At 45.4% G+C, this 13,792-nt stretch overlaps 1 protein-coding gene and 1 pseudogene across 1 annotated transcript in view; both read right to left on the bottom strand.

Moving 5' to 3' along the window:
* The window catches only part of mc5ra (melanocortin 5a receptor), a 51,105-nt gene that overhangs the window by 4,026 nt on the left and 33,287 nt on the right, over positions 1-13,792 (bottom strand). Inside the window, exons 3-4 of the mRNA XM_034873871.1 lie at positions 6,673-6,779; positions 2,176-2,360 (exon numbers count right to left, since the gene is read on the bottom strand). Of these exons, the coding sequence (XP_034729762.1) occupies positions 2,176-2,360; positions 6,673-6,779 (292 nt within the window). The remainder of the gene's footprint in view (positions 1-2,175; positions 2,361-6,672; positions 6,780-13,792) is intronic.
* On the bottom strand, positions 4,662-4,779 carry LOC117946965 (annotated as a pseudogene).

Below are 13,792 nucleotides of genomic sequence, written 5' to 3'. Positions count from 1 at the left end.
TTTGGTATCAATCAACTCGTCTTCTTATTGGCTACACAGGGATGCCAGTTTTATGACCTTATCTTCTAATTCGTGGGCCACTGTCCACTGTCAATCTTTCCCAGGTGGGCCCAATGGCGACTGTGCGATATCATTGGCTTAGCTTGAGGGTATCTCTTGATAGGCTGATGCTATTGGCTGGGAACAAGGTTCATTGCAAACAGCAGAAGCCACAGAATAGGCTCGTTCGAGATGAACTGCGCCTCGCCTGTAAAGTGGACGAGAGCAGGCGGCAGCAGCGGGGGCGGGGACAAAAAGCTGCGGGAAAGTCGGACAGTTTCCAGCCGATTCCAGCCGCCTTTAGGCTGGAAAGGAAGTGACAAAAACACTGTGGTGCGATCCCGATTTAATAAAATATAATCAGACCCACATATCAGCTTGTACACTGCTTCCAGTTGTTTTGATTATGAAAGAGTAGCTTTCTACATGCTTTCTAAGTGCTCTACATGCAATCTCTTGCTGATTTTAATGAACAATACACTGTAGATGATCCGTGATCTGAACAGATTTAGTTACTCTGACTTCTAAACGTCACTATCAGCCACACAACACGTGTTCTGTACAGAAGAAGTCTTTAAATCAGACAATTAGCAATTAAAATCACTCCGATTCAAAAACTACAAAAGTTTATATTAAACGTCATCGTGGTTTAAACCAATCAGGTGTTAAATCAGCTGAGAAGCCGGCGTTTCCCAGCATGCTCTGGGTCCGCCTGGGTCTTGCAGTCGGTGAAAAGCAACTGCGCCTGTCCTTGTCAGAGCAAGTCGGGATCAAGTCGGACACAAATCTAACCGGCATGCAACGGGCGCCGATCGCCGGTGATCGATTCTGCGCAGACCTGGCTCATCTCGAACGAGCCTATTGTAATGGTGTGTCGACCTTCGTTTTAGCCCGCACAGGGAAAAAGTTACAAGCTATAGAAACCGAGAAATGATGCACTAGATCTAGATTGATGATGCATGATCTAGATTTCTGAACGTCGAAACTTGGCCAGAAACTACAAGATTGTGAGGGGACCAGATAATTATGGATTACAAGGCTTGGATATTCTAATACCTTAGGGTGTTTTCGATGTAGGAAACTAAGGTTTTTTGGCGATCTTTCACCGCTGTGATTAAAGACACGAGGAGACAGGTAGGAAACACACACTCGATTAGACTCAAATCTTTCTGTGTTTCTTTACTTCAGAACATGATTATCACCGTTGTGAGTCACCTAATTGCTTCGTGTTTGGGCTCGATGGAATCAGGAGACTTTAAGCTTTCAAATGGTGTATGGCATGAGCGTGTTTATGACGGTTTAATGCTTACAATTTAGGAAAGAAGTCAGCACTTCCGAAAAACGGCGAGTTTATTTACCGTGCACGGGAACCGTCCGCCCAAGAAGTTTAACAAACTCTTAAATATTTAATCCGATGGACTTCATTATATATTCTGTGTAAATTCACCAAAATGTTCTAGTTAGTCTCGACCGAGTCAAGCACTATATGTTTTTGTTCTAAAGTAACGTCCTCCTTCAAAACAAAAAAATTCATGAAGTGTGCTCGTTCAGAAAAAAACAGGTATTCCAAATCTATCTAGAACAGGCAATGAGATTGGTCGCCTGGTACACACCTGGCTGCATCTTACACCTCAATCATCAGGTACCAATCATTTTCATTTTGGCCACAGACACAATGTCAGTGAACTCTTTGTACTAGGGATTCTTTAGGACAAGTAATTAGTTCAAGAATGGGAAAATTTCCATTTTATATTTTGAGTAAATAGTGTGGTTTACTTTGATCCTATAATGTGTTACTCTGAACTTGCCTTTTGACTATTACAAATAAAGCGCCATTATCTTTATACCGTGATAGAAAATATACTGTCTTTCACATTGCATAAATTATGAACAGGTAAGTAAGTGGTCTTAAAGATGATTTTTTTTTCTGTCTCGGTATCACTAACGTGTGAACTCATCTTGGACTTGACAAAGGTGGACTTTAATACAACTCTGGAGAGAGGTTATTGATTTCCTGAGCAATTCCAGGGAAAGTAAATTGCATTAACTAAAAATTTAAAAAGATGCATGATGCTGTTTTGCTAATTAGGCTGTCTCTATTGTTAGAAAACCCCAAGTAACTTAGTGTTTTACTGTCCACAGCGATGGCCAGCAGGCTACACATTGACGCCACAACCGAGATGCAAATCATTGAGTCAAACACATTGTCCATTTGCCGGATGAAGTGATCCTCCACCACCAGCTGTCTGTTGTTGAGGAGGTAAATAATGATGGTCTCCCAGGCGTTGGACACACTAACCAGCATGTCTGCTACTGCCAGACTGCAAAAACCAGACAAGTTGGGTTAAGATATGATCATAAGCATAGTTCTCAAATCTGTATGTTTCTGTTTATGTGCTTTCTTCCCATGAATCCAGGCAGAAGCCCACAGAGAAACTGTCCTAGCCCTCCCCCTGCATGAGCACACATTCGTGTAACAGTGAAAAACAAACTAGAAAATGTATTTCCTGCACAAAATTAAGTGGCGATGCTGACGACTAAAATGCATTTCAAAGCACTGCTGAAAATGCAGAAATGGAATATGAATTGCTGAAATGGTTCAGAGAGAAGACAGCTACAGGAGGAAGTTGGAACAAAAACCCAGAAGAACAACACAACTAGATTGAGTGGAGAGATTACTCTCCAGGTCCAGGATCCAGCTGGGACCCAAGAGTGCTCCTCATAATCCTCCCATCCTACCAGGTACAGGAGCCCCTCCCACAACACCTCAACTTGAGAAGACACTTGAAAGTATAAGCCAGCTTTCCACCATTAAGGGAAGGGGGGAGTTGGGGCTCCGGGGGTGGACTGCAGAGTACTGTCCTTGACCGGTCAAATGCGGGCGATGTATAAGGTGGGATGAATCCATGAAGATGGGGAAGGCATGGGTTTACGACTTTGGAGATGGGCATATTAATCTAGGAGCAATCTTATGGGGCTCCATCGTAAAGGGAATGTCTCAGGGGGAGAGCCAAACACGCTGAGTATAGGGGTGCTATTGAGCGCCTCTGGTTAGATGCTTTCTAATAGATTTGCAGAGGTCCCAAGGAGGATTGAGAAGGCCCTAAGCCAGGTGCGGCAGCACTTTCTGATGAACGCCTGGACAGAAGGCACACTTATCTCTCACTCTCGTTCCTGAAACAGTGGTGGTTGATAATTTCTCGAGAACTGGAAGGAGGACAGGTCAGTTGCTGAAGTGGGGAGAGCATTGTGAGCCTATTCAAGCATATAACAGCTGCTTGGACCAAGAGGAAGGTACATGAAAGAGGATGCAACGTAGAGCTTTTTCCAATCTCCTGTTTCTAACTATAAGAAACTGGTAGCTGTACAGTTCAGCTTTGTATTCGGGGTGTCTATGGCTCAGTGGCAGAGAGATCGCCTGGCAATTGGAAGGTTGGTAATTTGAATCCTTGGGCAAGACACTGAACCCTGAGTTGCCCCCGAGGCTGTGCCATCAGAGTTTAAATGTGTGTGAGTGTGATGAGCAGGTGACACCTTGTACGGCAGCCTCATTCACTGTGTGAAGGGTGAATGGTTCCTGTACTGTTTAAAAACGCTTTGAGTAGTCGTTAAGACTAGAAAAGGGCTATATAAAAAAACAGTCAATTTATTTATTTGGCAGTGGGAAGCTCAGGTAGAGGCAAGTGCGCAAGTGTGACAGAATGACAACTTTACCTTCTGAGGAGGGCAGACCAGTGACAACATCCAGGGATATATGGGACCTGAGTGGATGAGAAACTGGTATGGGATGGAGGAGACCCCTGTGTTGGGAACAAACACAAAAAGCAGGCACAAACCCTTGTGTGATCTTCTCCATAGAGGACCACCAGAGCCAATGACGGAAGAAGGTCAGGGTGCGTTGTACCCCAGGGCGATAGGTCAGGTGAGAAGAGTGCCTCTTTTGAAGGACCTGAGAGCATATATGATCTGGCCAAAAAACGTGGCTATCTGGAAAGGTATCAGTTTAGCTCACAAGGTAAATTTTCAAGCAGCTAAACCTTAATCTTATCAGACAAACCATGGTAACAGGGAGGGAGGGTCCACTTACTTTCAACATTGATTGTTTTTAAACTTAATTGAGTAGATAGCTACCCATCATTCTTCCAGATGCAGATTCAGAGAATATCTGGCTGGCTCCCAGCCTGAGGCTGTGTGGTCAAACACTCAGTGCTAGTGAAAATATATCAGATGTGGAGCATGCTGAGGACTGCCTATCGATCTCTCCAGTTTCAAAAAGCTTGGCCAGGTTCGAGCGATTACCTTGGAGCGTTCAGTGGAAAATGTAAATGTGCTGTATTTATATAGCGCTTTTCCAGTCTTAACAACTGCTCAAAGCGCTTTTACATCTACAGGAAACATTCACCATTCACACACATTCATACACTGTGGCCGGGGCTGCCGTACAAGGTGCCACCTGCTCATCAGATAAACATTCACACACATTCACACTCCAATGCGCAGCACCGGGGGCAACTAGGGGTTCAGTGTCTTGCCCAAGAACACTTCGACAATGACTGCAGGGGCGGGGATCAAACCACCAACCTTCCAATTGGTAGGCAACCGCTCTACCACTGAGCCACAGCCGCCCCAGCACCAGATATTCCCAGGCGGTCTCCCATCCAAGTACTAAGCTGGCCCAACCCTGCTTGGCTTCCGAGATCAGACGAGAGCGGGCTTTTTCAGGGTGGTATGGCTGTAAGCAAAAGGAGGCTGAAGTTCAAAGGCCATGGACCGCTTGATTAAAAAAGCCGCTAAGCTCAGCCCAGTAGCGCTCTGGAGGGGCCACCTAAAGTTATGGCCAGAGATGACACAAGCAAAGCAGAGTGAGCCACTGAACCTGATCATGGAGCCCCTGTTATAGCAGTGAGTCGATGCTCTTGTTGGCGTAAAGCAATAGCCTGTGCCTCCACCTGTTGTCTTAGTTTCTCAGAGCCAGGTGGGTCCATGGTGACTATAGCTTGTTCAGTTACTAATCTGAGAAAGACAAACCCAAGAGCACAACTTACAAGGTAAAACGTAGGAGCAAAGAGTCTTTTCAAAGGAAGCAAAAATCCAGGCAGGCTGAAGCAAAAATCTAAAAAACACTAACCGGGTCAAAACTAGGTCAAGATGTAGAGCAATAAACTAAACCCTGGAAAGCTAAAGGAAAAGAACAAAGGAGGCTTTCACGCCTACCTTATTTACTTTGGTTGAATTGCACTAGAGTTTTTTTCCCGCCTTGGTGCGGTAATGCAGCAGACACACTCGGATGCGCACCAAAAGTGGACCAAACAAGCTTACCAAGACCTCCTTAATGAGTTGGTCTTGGTATGCTTTCAATCAAACTCTGGAGCGGTTAGTTTGTGTTGAGAACGTGCTTTGCAATCTGTGTTGCAGCAGAACATGCAAACTATAGCAGCTTGCAATGTTTCTCTCACAGAATAATTTGCATTTTCATACTCAAACCAGCCACCACTAAAGTTGTGAATAGACACTGTTAGAGCAGAGCAAAGTTGCTGACCAGCGCAGATGTAGTGAGGTTGCTTGCGTAACAATGTCTGATTATTTAAATTAAATGATCTGGTTTGACCATGGAGATGAAAGAAATATGCTAGTCCATCACACAGGACCTTCTTCCTGTATATACTTTCTTCGTCCCAGACACATCTGATCAATAAGTGGAGTGAACATTCTTGTGTGGTTTGTGTATGATGCATTTTGGTATGCTTGGATTTTCTATGTGTGAAACAAAACATAACCAAGGGGAAATTGCTCTAAGATTTTAGAATCATCAACTGATTTGGACCATGGCAAACAAACTATAGATGTAAAGACGCCCTAAGACAATCTGGCAGAAGGTTAGTGGAAATGACTTGTAAGTGTACTATGGTGCTAATGAGGGAATGGGGAACCGCTGAGTGGGAAGGATGAGCAGGTGAAGTGAATCTAGTGATGGGAAGTCAGGCAGAGTGGGAGTCGCAGGGTCAGAAATTACATCATTTAGACACAAGCATAAACAAGCAAACAAAAAAACTTATGAGCAAACATATGTTCAAAAACAATGACAGTTTGATTTATTGACTGAGTTTAGTAATTTAATAAACTACTACTTTGCTAATACTGCAGCGCTGGTAAATCTAGGGAAAAATGTAAACGCATGGAAAATTCCCTCTGTTAAGATTTTTTTCAAGCTATTATATTACATTTTATAGCATGGTCTGAGCGAATACTCAATTCTAAGTTAATAAAGTGATAGGACACTTACTAAGGAGTTCCGGTGAAACTTTTTGAAAGTGCAATAAGTTACACTGGATCTCTGACCTTACTTTTGATTCCCAGTGGTCATCCCATTCGCTGTTCAGATCACTACTTTAGGCTACAACAGTACACATAGCTTATTATTGGTTTGTGAAAGTAATAATTTGAGGGATAATGACATGGCTGGATGACTAGCTTGTCTCTTTAGTAAACATACTGTCAAATTATATTTACTTATTGCCAACTATACACATTGTTATTGACTTGGCGTACGTTTTACTTGCATAACGCTGTCTGGTTCGAAGTTATCTGAGCCAAGAGTTCAATGAGCTATAAATACTCTGTTAAACCATTCACCTGCAGACGAAGAAATACATAGGTGAGTGGAGGTTCTTGTTCTTGACTATGGCTGTGATGACCAGGATGTTCTCCATCAGGGAAATGATACCCAGGATCAGAAAGACCTGAGAAGAATAAAATACAGTGGAACAGAGAAGAATAGAAGAGTAAAGATGAGCAGAAATGTAATGTGTATAGAGTGAAATATGGCTCCCAACCCAAGTTTTGTTAATTGCCCAAATGACGTGATGGTTAACAAAATAGGAAAGTGGAAGAAAAAGTGTAAAATGTAAAATTATCATTTTTTTCTTTTTTCCTTCCCGAGAAATACTGGAATGTTTTAAATCATCAGTACATTTAACTATAAAATGTAATCAATGTCACTGTCATGCTAAAAAATGTTTTGAACTAGTGAAGGGTATTATGGTAAAAGTTACAGTACAATTACAGAATATTAGTGAATAGTAAACAGTTAACATGATGTAGCAGAAGTAGAGCACAACATTTTTTTAAACAGCAATGTGGACAAAGCCCAACTGGTGGCAGATAGTGACAGTCGTAGAAGTGTCTATAATTTTTCCAACCCACTTTGAATGATATCACAACCACTGAAACTCGATGGCTGTGTTTGTTCAAAGAATTCAGGTTTTTCAGACTAAATTTAGACAATTACTAGGGTTAGTGGTCTGCCTCGGTAGAATGAGGGGGGCTGGAACAGCATAAGGAGCTGGCAAGTTTTCGCATCCTACTTTTTTCAAACCATGGTTGTGATAATCATTGTAGGAACAGTGGTGTAGGAGCGTGTTATGTTTAATTAGGACACTGGACGAGCTGTTAAAGCGTTCGGGCTACTTTACATTCAGACCAAAACAACAGTCCCTCACGCATGCGCCTAGGCGCTACAAACTCACACAAGTTAAGGCATTACAAAACGATCACAGATCAATTCGTCCTAAAAAGACATAACATTTTCCCCTTTCTGGGGGGTTAAAACCTGAAAGGTAAACACAACGTTCTTTAGGAATTCAGGCACACAGTCATTCAGGTAAAAGGGAACAAAGTCCTTCAAATAATCAGGCCGTACCCTCGTGCGCATTGGCCGTAGAGAACACACAGCTGAAGATGTGACGACACCTGGTGTGGAGGCTGGGGGCCGGGGCAGCAGCAATGGTGATGGGGGCAGTTTGTGTGACACTGAGGGAGTATCCACAGACTGTGCGGCTGATTGAGGCATGGAGTCCTCCTGCTCCATTTTTGGTGGCATCATGTCCCCGCTGCTCTGAGTTGACTTTGCAGTAGGTGCTGGACCATCTGAAGGCAGCTGGTGTGGGGTTCCGTCATCTAGGAGGGAGTGTGTTCTGGACTGTGGGGCGGAGCCTGTCCCGGGGTAGGTGTAACTCACTGCTCAACATGAGTGAGGCTGGGGAAACCTCTGTAGTTGAATGGTGGGTAGCTTGGTAGTGGAGCAGTGTTAGACGTATGGCTTGTTTAAAGGAGCAGCCCTGTGCCTGATGTGCTCCAATGCCGTTTTTCAGGGACTGATGAAAGCGTTCCACCTCCCTGTTTGCCTCTGGGTGAAACAGGGCTGTCCGGATGTGTCGAATCCCCCTGCTCTTCAGGTACAAATTAAACTCCACAGAAATAAACTGTGGACTGTTGTCAGTGGTAATGGTCTGTGGAAGGCCCCAGCGGGAGAAGAGGGACTCCAAAAAGTCCACAATGACCTTAGAAATGACAAAAGCAATGGTGGTCAGCTCAGAACATTTTGGAGTGGGCAGGGTGGGCATTCTTTAACGAGGGCCTCAATGTCTTCGTCGATGCCTGGCCACCACACAAGGTCGCGGTATCTCTGTTTAAGCTTCACTTTGCCCAGGTGGTCCTCATGTGCCATGGACAGCACACGGGCGCAAATGGCCCCCAGAAAGTGCACGGGGCAAAGCCCGCACACCAAGCATGTGTCATTCCAACAAGAGACCTCCTGCTTGGCCCGAGAGAAAAGCTAACAACTCCGCTGGTAGCTCCCTTGGCCACCCCTGACGAATGTAGGCAGAGAGCCGGGAGATGACTGGATCCTGTTCTGAGGCTGCCTTCAGTTCCTGCAGAGTGACCGTTGACTCAAGCGGAGTGTGTAGCATGTGAATAATCACACTTTCGATGTGGTTGACGCTGTCGGGTGGGGTCTGGGCAGGAACTGACTCTCGCAAGTCCACCGCTCCCCAACTAAGAATCCTTGTTTGGTTTGGTTCAGAGCCCGGGAGGCAAATGCAAAAGGCCTCTCCATACCGTTTTGTACTTGTGACAGTACAGCCCCATCACCGTGGCTGAAGCACCCAGGTGACCAGGGTGTGACTGGATATGATGAAATGTGCCAACATGGAGGTGAGGTGAGTTGAGCTTTGAGAGTTTGCACTGCCTCAGCACATTCCAGAGACCAGACCCACGGCTCATCCCTCCGGAGCAGCTGGCGCAGTGGGGCCGTTATGGACAAATAATGAGGCATGAACTTCATGTAGTAGCCCGTCATGCCCAGGAATGAAGCAAGCTGGGCAGCCGAGTTCGGTTTGGGAACAGAGAGGATGGCCTCCACAATAGATTGCAGGGGAGAAATGCCCTCAGTGGAAAAGAAGACCACATATTCAATGGCCGGTGAAGCAAAAACACATTTACTACCATTGAGGGTTAGACTGTGCATGGCGAGGGCTTCAAACACACTTTGCAGGTGACTGTCATGGATAGCAGCAGTAGCACCATGTACCAACACATCATCAAGGTAGATCACCACTCCTGGTATGGCTGCCAGCACTGAGGCCATGACCTTTTGAAAGCAGGAGGGGGCGGAGCTAAGGCCAAACGGCATCCTTGTGTAGCCGAAAACACCGAGGTGTGCGAAGAAACACGTCAGGTTTCTTCTCTCAGGGTGAAGGGGCACCTGGAGATAACCCTCCCTATGATTAAGTTTAGAGAAGATAGTGGAGGCGTGAAATTGTGCCGTAAGCTCCTCAGACGTGGGCAGTGGATATCTGTCAGGGATAACTGCTTTGTTTACTGTGCGGAGGTCCACATAGATGCGCAGAGCCATTGTTTTCTTCCTGGCCAAAACTAGATTTGAAATCCACGGTGAAGCATCAATCGGCTCAATAATCTCGTCATCCAGCAGCCGCTGCAACTCCACAGACAAACCATCCCTCAGGGCCAGTGGAATACGGCGCAGTGGCTGGACAACTGGAGCCACAGAGGAGTCAATGAGGGATATATGGGCAAAGGCAGTGAGACAGCCTAGCCCTTCAAACAGTGATGACCACTCTGATGCGGTCCGGCAGCAACAGTCATGATGGAAGCCCCCCGAGTCAATGAGTAAAAATCCCAGTGCCGTGAACAGATCCAGCCCCATTAGATTTGCCCCTCGTTGGGTCACATCAAAGGTAAAGGAGGGCAAGATCCTCGTGCTCGTCTTTTTGATGGACCCCAACAGGTCAATTTTTTAGTTACCATACCCGTGTAGGGCAGCAGTGGGTGTGGCCAGTGGGCGGGAAAGGAAAAACTGACGGTATGTACTGGCATTCAGGAGGGAGACACTTGTTCCTGTGACTAGCAGCAGAGGAATGCACACTGTGTCAATTTTTACTGTACATGACTTGAACCGCCTGGGTCCCATGTAACATGGCAAATTATGGTGGGTAAGCCTTGAGCAGTGTGTCCATCCGACCTGGAGGGAGCAGAGCAGCACAGTCGTGCAAAGTGGTTCTTCCTTCCACATGTTTCGCCTGTCGCTGGGCAGTGCTGGGCTCTAGTGGCGTAAGTGTTTGACCCACAGTTACTGCAGGAAAGCTGCCTTTGCCGCTGACGTGGCCCTTGTTGTTGTGTGAGGTGCATGACTGGGTGGCTGCTGTTGTGGCTGTTGCTCCTGTGACTGTGGACTTAGGCGTACAGCATGGCTGAATGATGATTTAGTCTGTGTTAATGTAGCTGCACATTCCGCTGCACTTTTGATTTGGAATGCTATGGCAACAGCTTTAGCTGTCAAATCATTTGATTCGAGTAGCAGTGTCTTCCCGATTTTAGGTTGTGTAATGTGTTCAATCAGTTGATCACGTATCATCTCGTCAGTCAATGCGCCGAATTTACAATGGCTGGCTAAACCTTTCAGGTTGGACACATACTGATGGACAAACTCACCCGGGAGTTGATTCCGTTGCACTCAACATCATTTGATTATAGGTTTCAGTTTCGATGAAACTGTTCAACGTAGATCCTTGTTTGAAAAGAAAGAAAAGAGAAAAGAAAAAAGATTCAACCAAAGTCCTTTCAGGGGTTTAGTAAGAAAAAAGGGGCATAGGTCGGTCGTGTCTCATCCGGGCGTGTCTTGCAAAAGGCAGAGCTTTGTGATGAGCCCTTCCAAGGAGCCATTTTATTTCCTGATCTTGACCCGACGTTTCTCCTTTTTTGTTGGGGAAGATTTCCGTGATTCTGCCCAGGGGCCAAGAGTTGCATGGTGAGCTTTCATCACTGATCAGCACTGTGTCTTCATGCTTTAGATTCTTTTTAACCTTATTCCATTTCTGTCTTTCTTGTAGCAATGAGCTTAAATCGAATGCTGTATTTTACTGAGGTTTAGGTGAGTAATTGCTTCTCGAAGCTCCCAACAAAATTTGTACCATTGTCGGAAACAATCTCCTTCACTTGACCTCGTCTGCAGATGAATCGTCGGAGTGCAGAAATTCAGGAAGTCCGTATTCATTGAGTACGCTATCTCTAGGTGTACGGCTCTGCTTGCGAGGCACGTGAACAAGGCTCCATACCTTTTGATCTACAAAATCCTGGGTTAAACTTTTCGCAGCAGAGTTTACACTATCATCATTTTGATTTCTGCCACAATGACTGACCAAGGTGTGGGTGTGGTGTAAGAGTATCTTTGACAGGTGATTGTCTTTGGGCAGATTGTCTGGATGCTTGGTTTCCTCTGGCATTGCCAGCTTACTTAGTCTGCCTCCAACTCTCAGGATTCCATTTGAGGGTGGGATCTAATTTATAGATCCTACTGTTTTATGGGTAAGCCCTTTTGTAGGGAGGCCACCTCATCTTGGAAGGATTGCTGTTGGACATTGGACATGAGTGATTGCTCGGCCTTGGCTAGATCTTCCACAGACAGCTGTGACCCAGTTTGGTCGAAGTCACTAATTGTCTTTCTTATTTCAATTGTCTCCGAGCTTCTTAAGTTTTCTTGAATTTTAAGAGCCAGGCTGCTGATCGAATTAATTTGTTCTATAATGAGAAGTGCTCGATAAAACAAGGACTTTGATTCTGCTGCACGCTTGTACTGAAAGCCACGGCCCTCTTCTTGATCTTCGGGTCCCTGTGGGACAGTGTAGCTGGTACTTGGATCACTGGCCAGTCGCTTTCAGGTTGCATCAGGAAATGTGGCCGTCTCAGTCAGTGTCCTTCTTGAAGGAAGCTCTCATCTTTCATGCCTCTCGAATCTGCCAGGTTGAGTTTAGTCTTTATGCGGTGTCACTGTGATTTGTTTGTCAGATCCCAAATAGTGGACACTGTTAGCCACATAGGTTTGAAACCGTCTGGCATCATTTTGGATGTATTTTAGAACGGCGGTGCTGTCGGTCCAAAAAAATGGAGTCTCCAAGGGTTAAGTCAAGCTCTCTCCTTAGCTATGGCAAGTTCCAGCCTTGGGACATTCACCACCTTTAATGGTGCAACTCTGGCTTTCCCAACCACAAATGCAATGTGAGGTAGTCCACCATCACGATTCAGTCTCAGATAGCTGACTGCCCCATAACCTCGCTCACTTGAATCGTTGAAGTGGTGCATCTGTGTTTCTGTAACTTCAAAATCTGGTGGCCTAAGGCATCGCCTGATTCTTTGGCTTGAAACCAGGTTAAGATCTTTTAGCCACTCCTTCCATTTATGTGTGTAAGCAGTCGGTATCGGCTCATCCCATCCACAATTTAGCTTGCACAGGTCCTGCAGAATTCCTTTCCCAGTCAGCATGACTGGTGCTAGGGACCGTAGAGGATTGTATACTGAGTTCAACACAGACAGAATGCTTCTGTGGGTAACTGATGTTTTTTTTGTGGTGATCGATAAGAAGAACATGTCTGACTCAATGTCCCATTGCATGCCAAGAGCTCCTTCTAGGGACAGTGTGTCTTTTTCAATGTCTAGATCTTTGACCTCTTTTGTTATTTCTTCAGCTGGAACAGAGGCAAGAACTGCTCGACTGTTACTGGTCCATTTGGTGAGCTTAAATCTAGCTGTGGTGTATATTGATCTGAACTCATTTACCAGACAGATAGCTTGGCTTTTATTTGGGACAGATTAGAGACATTTGTCTACATAAAAGCTGTGCCCCACTATCCTTCATTATCATAAGCCGTCTGCTTCAGTGCAAAATTGGCACAGCACGGGGATGAGACTGCTCCGAAGATATGCTCCAGTATTCGGCTAGCGAGTTGGTGTCACCGTCTGGCCACCACAAGAATCTGAGGAAGTCCACATCATCTTTAGGTCTTCTTACTTGATGAAACATTCCTTCAACGTCTCCCATTACTGCTACTGGTTCCCGTCCCAATCTGAGGAGTACACCCAACAAGGTGTTTGTAAGGTCAGGCCCCTGCAGCAGCTCAGAATTAAGGGAAGTTCCTTGAAATGAAGAGGTACAAACAAACAACACGCGGATTGTCTTTTTTCTTTTGTGGTAGACATCATGGTGAGGAATGTACCACAGTCTAACATCTTTCCGGGGGAGTTGTTCCTCTGGCACTCTGCCTGCCCTTTCCTTAAGACATCACTCATAAAGCCATTATAGTCCTTCCGAAAGACTTAGGCTGAATCCCATTTCCCCGTCTTACCCCTACCCCTTGGCCCTTACCCCTACCCCTTGGCCCTTGAAACCAAGGGGTAGGGGTAAGGGGTGAAAACATACCCCTATGAAATGGGACACCACTTGGTGACATCACCATAGAGTACTGATCACAAAGTTCCAAGATGCCGTCTCTGTCTGTTGATTGTGTGGGTTTGGACAACAGTGTGTGTTGTATATTTTATACAGATGTTCTTATCTGTGTAGTACTTAGGTCTGTTTGCAATACAAATGTGTATACACATGCATCATGTGTACATATAC

The sequence above is a fragment of the Etheostoma cragini genome, chromosome 6 (assembly GCF_013103735.1).
Source record: "Etheostoma cragini isolate CJK2018 chromosome 6, CSU_Ecrag_1.0, whole genome shotgun sequence".
NCBI lineage: Eukaryota > Metazoa > Chordata > Actinopteri > Perciformes > Percidae > Etheostoma > Etheostoma cragini.
This window is presented reverse-complemented; position numbering and strand designations above follow the sequence as displayed.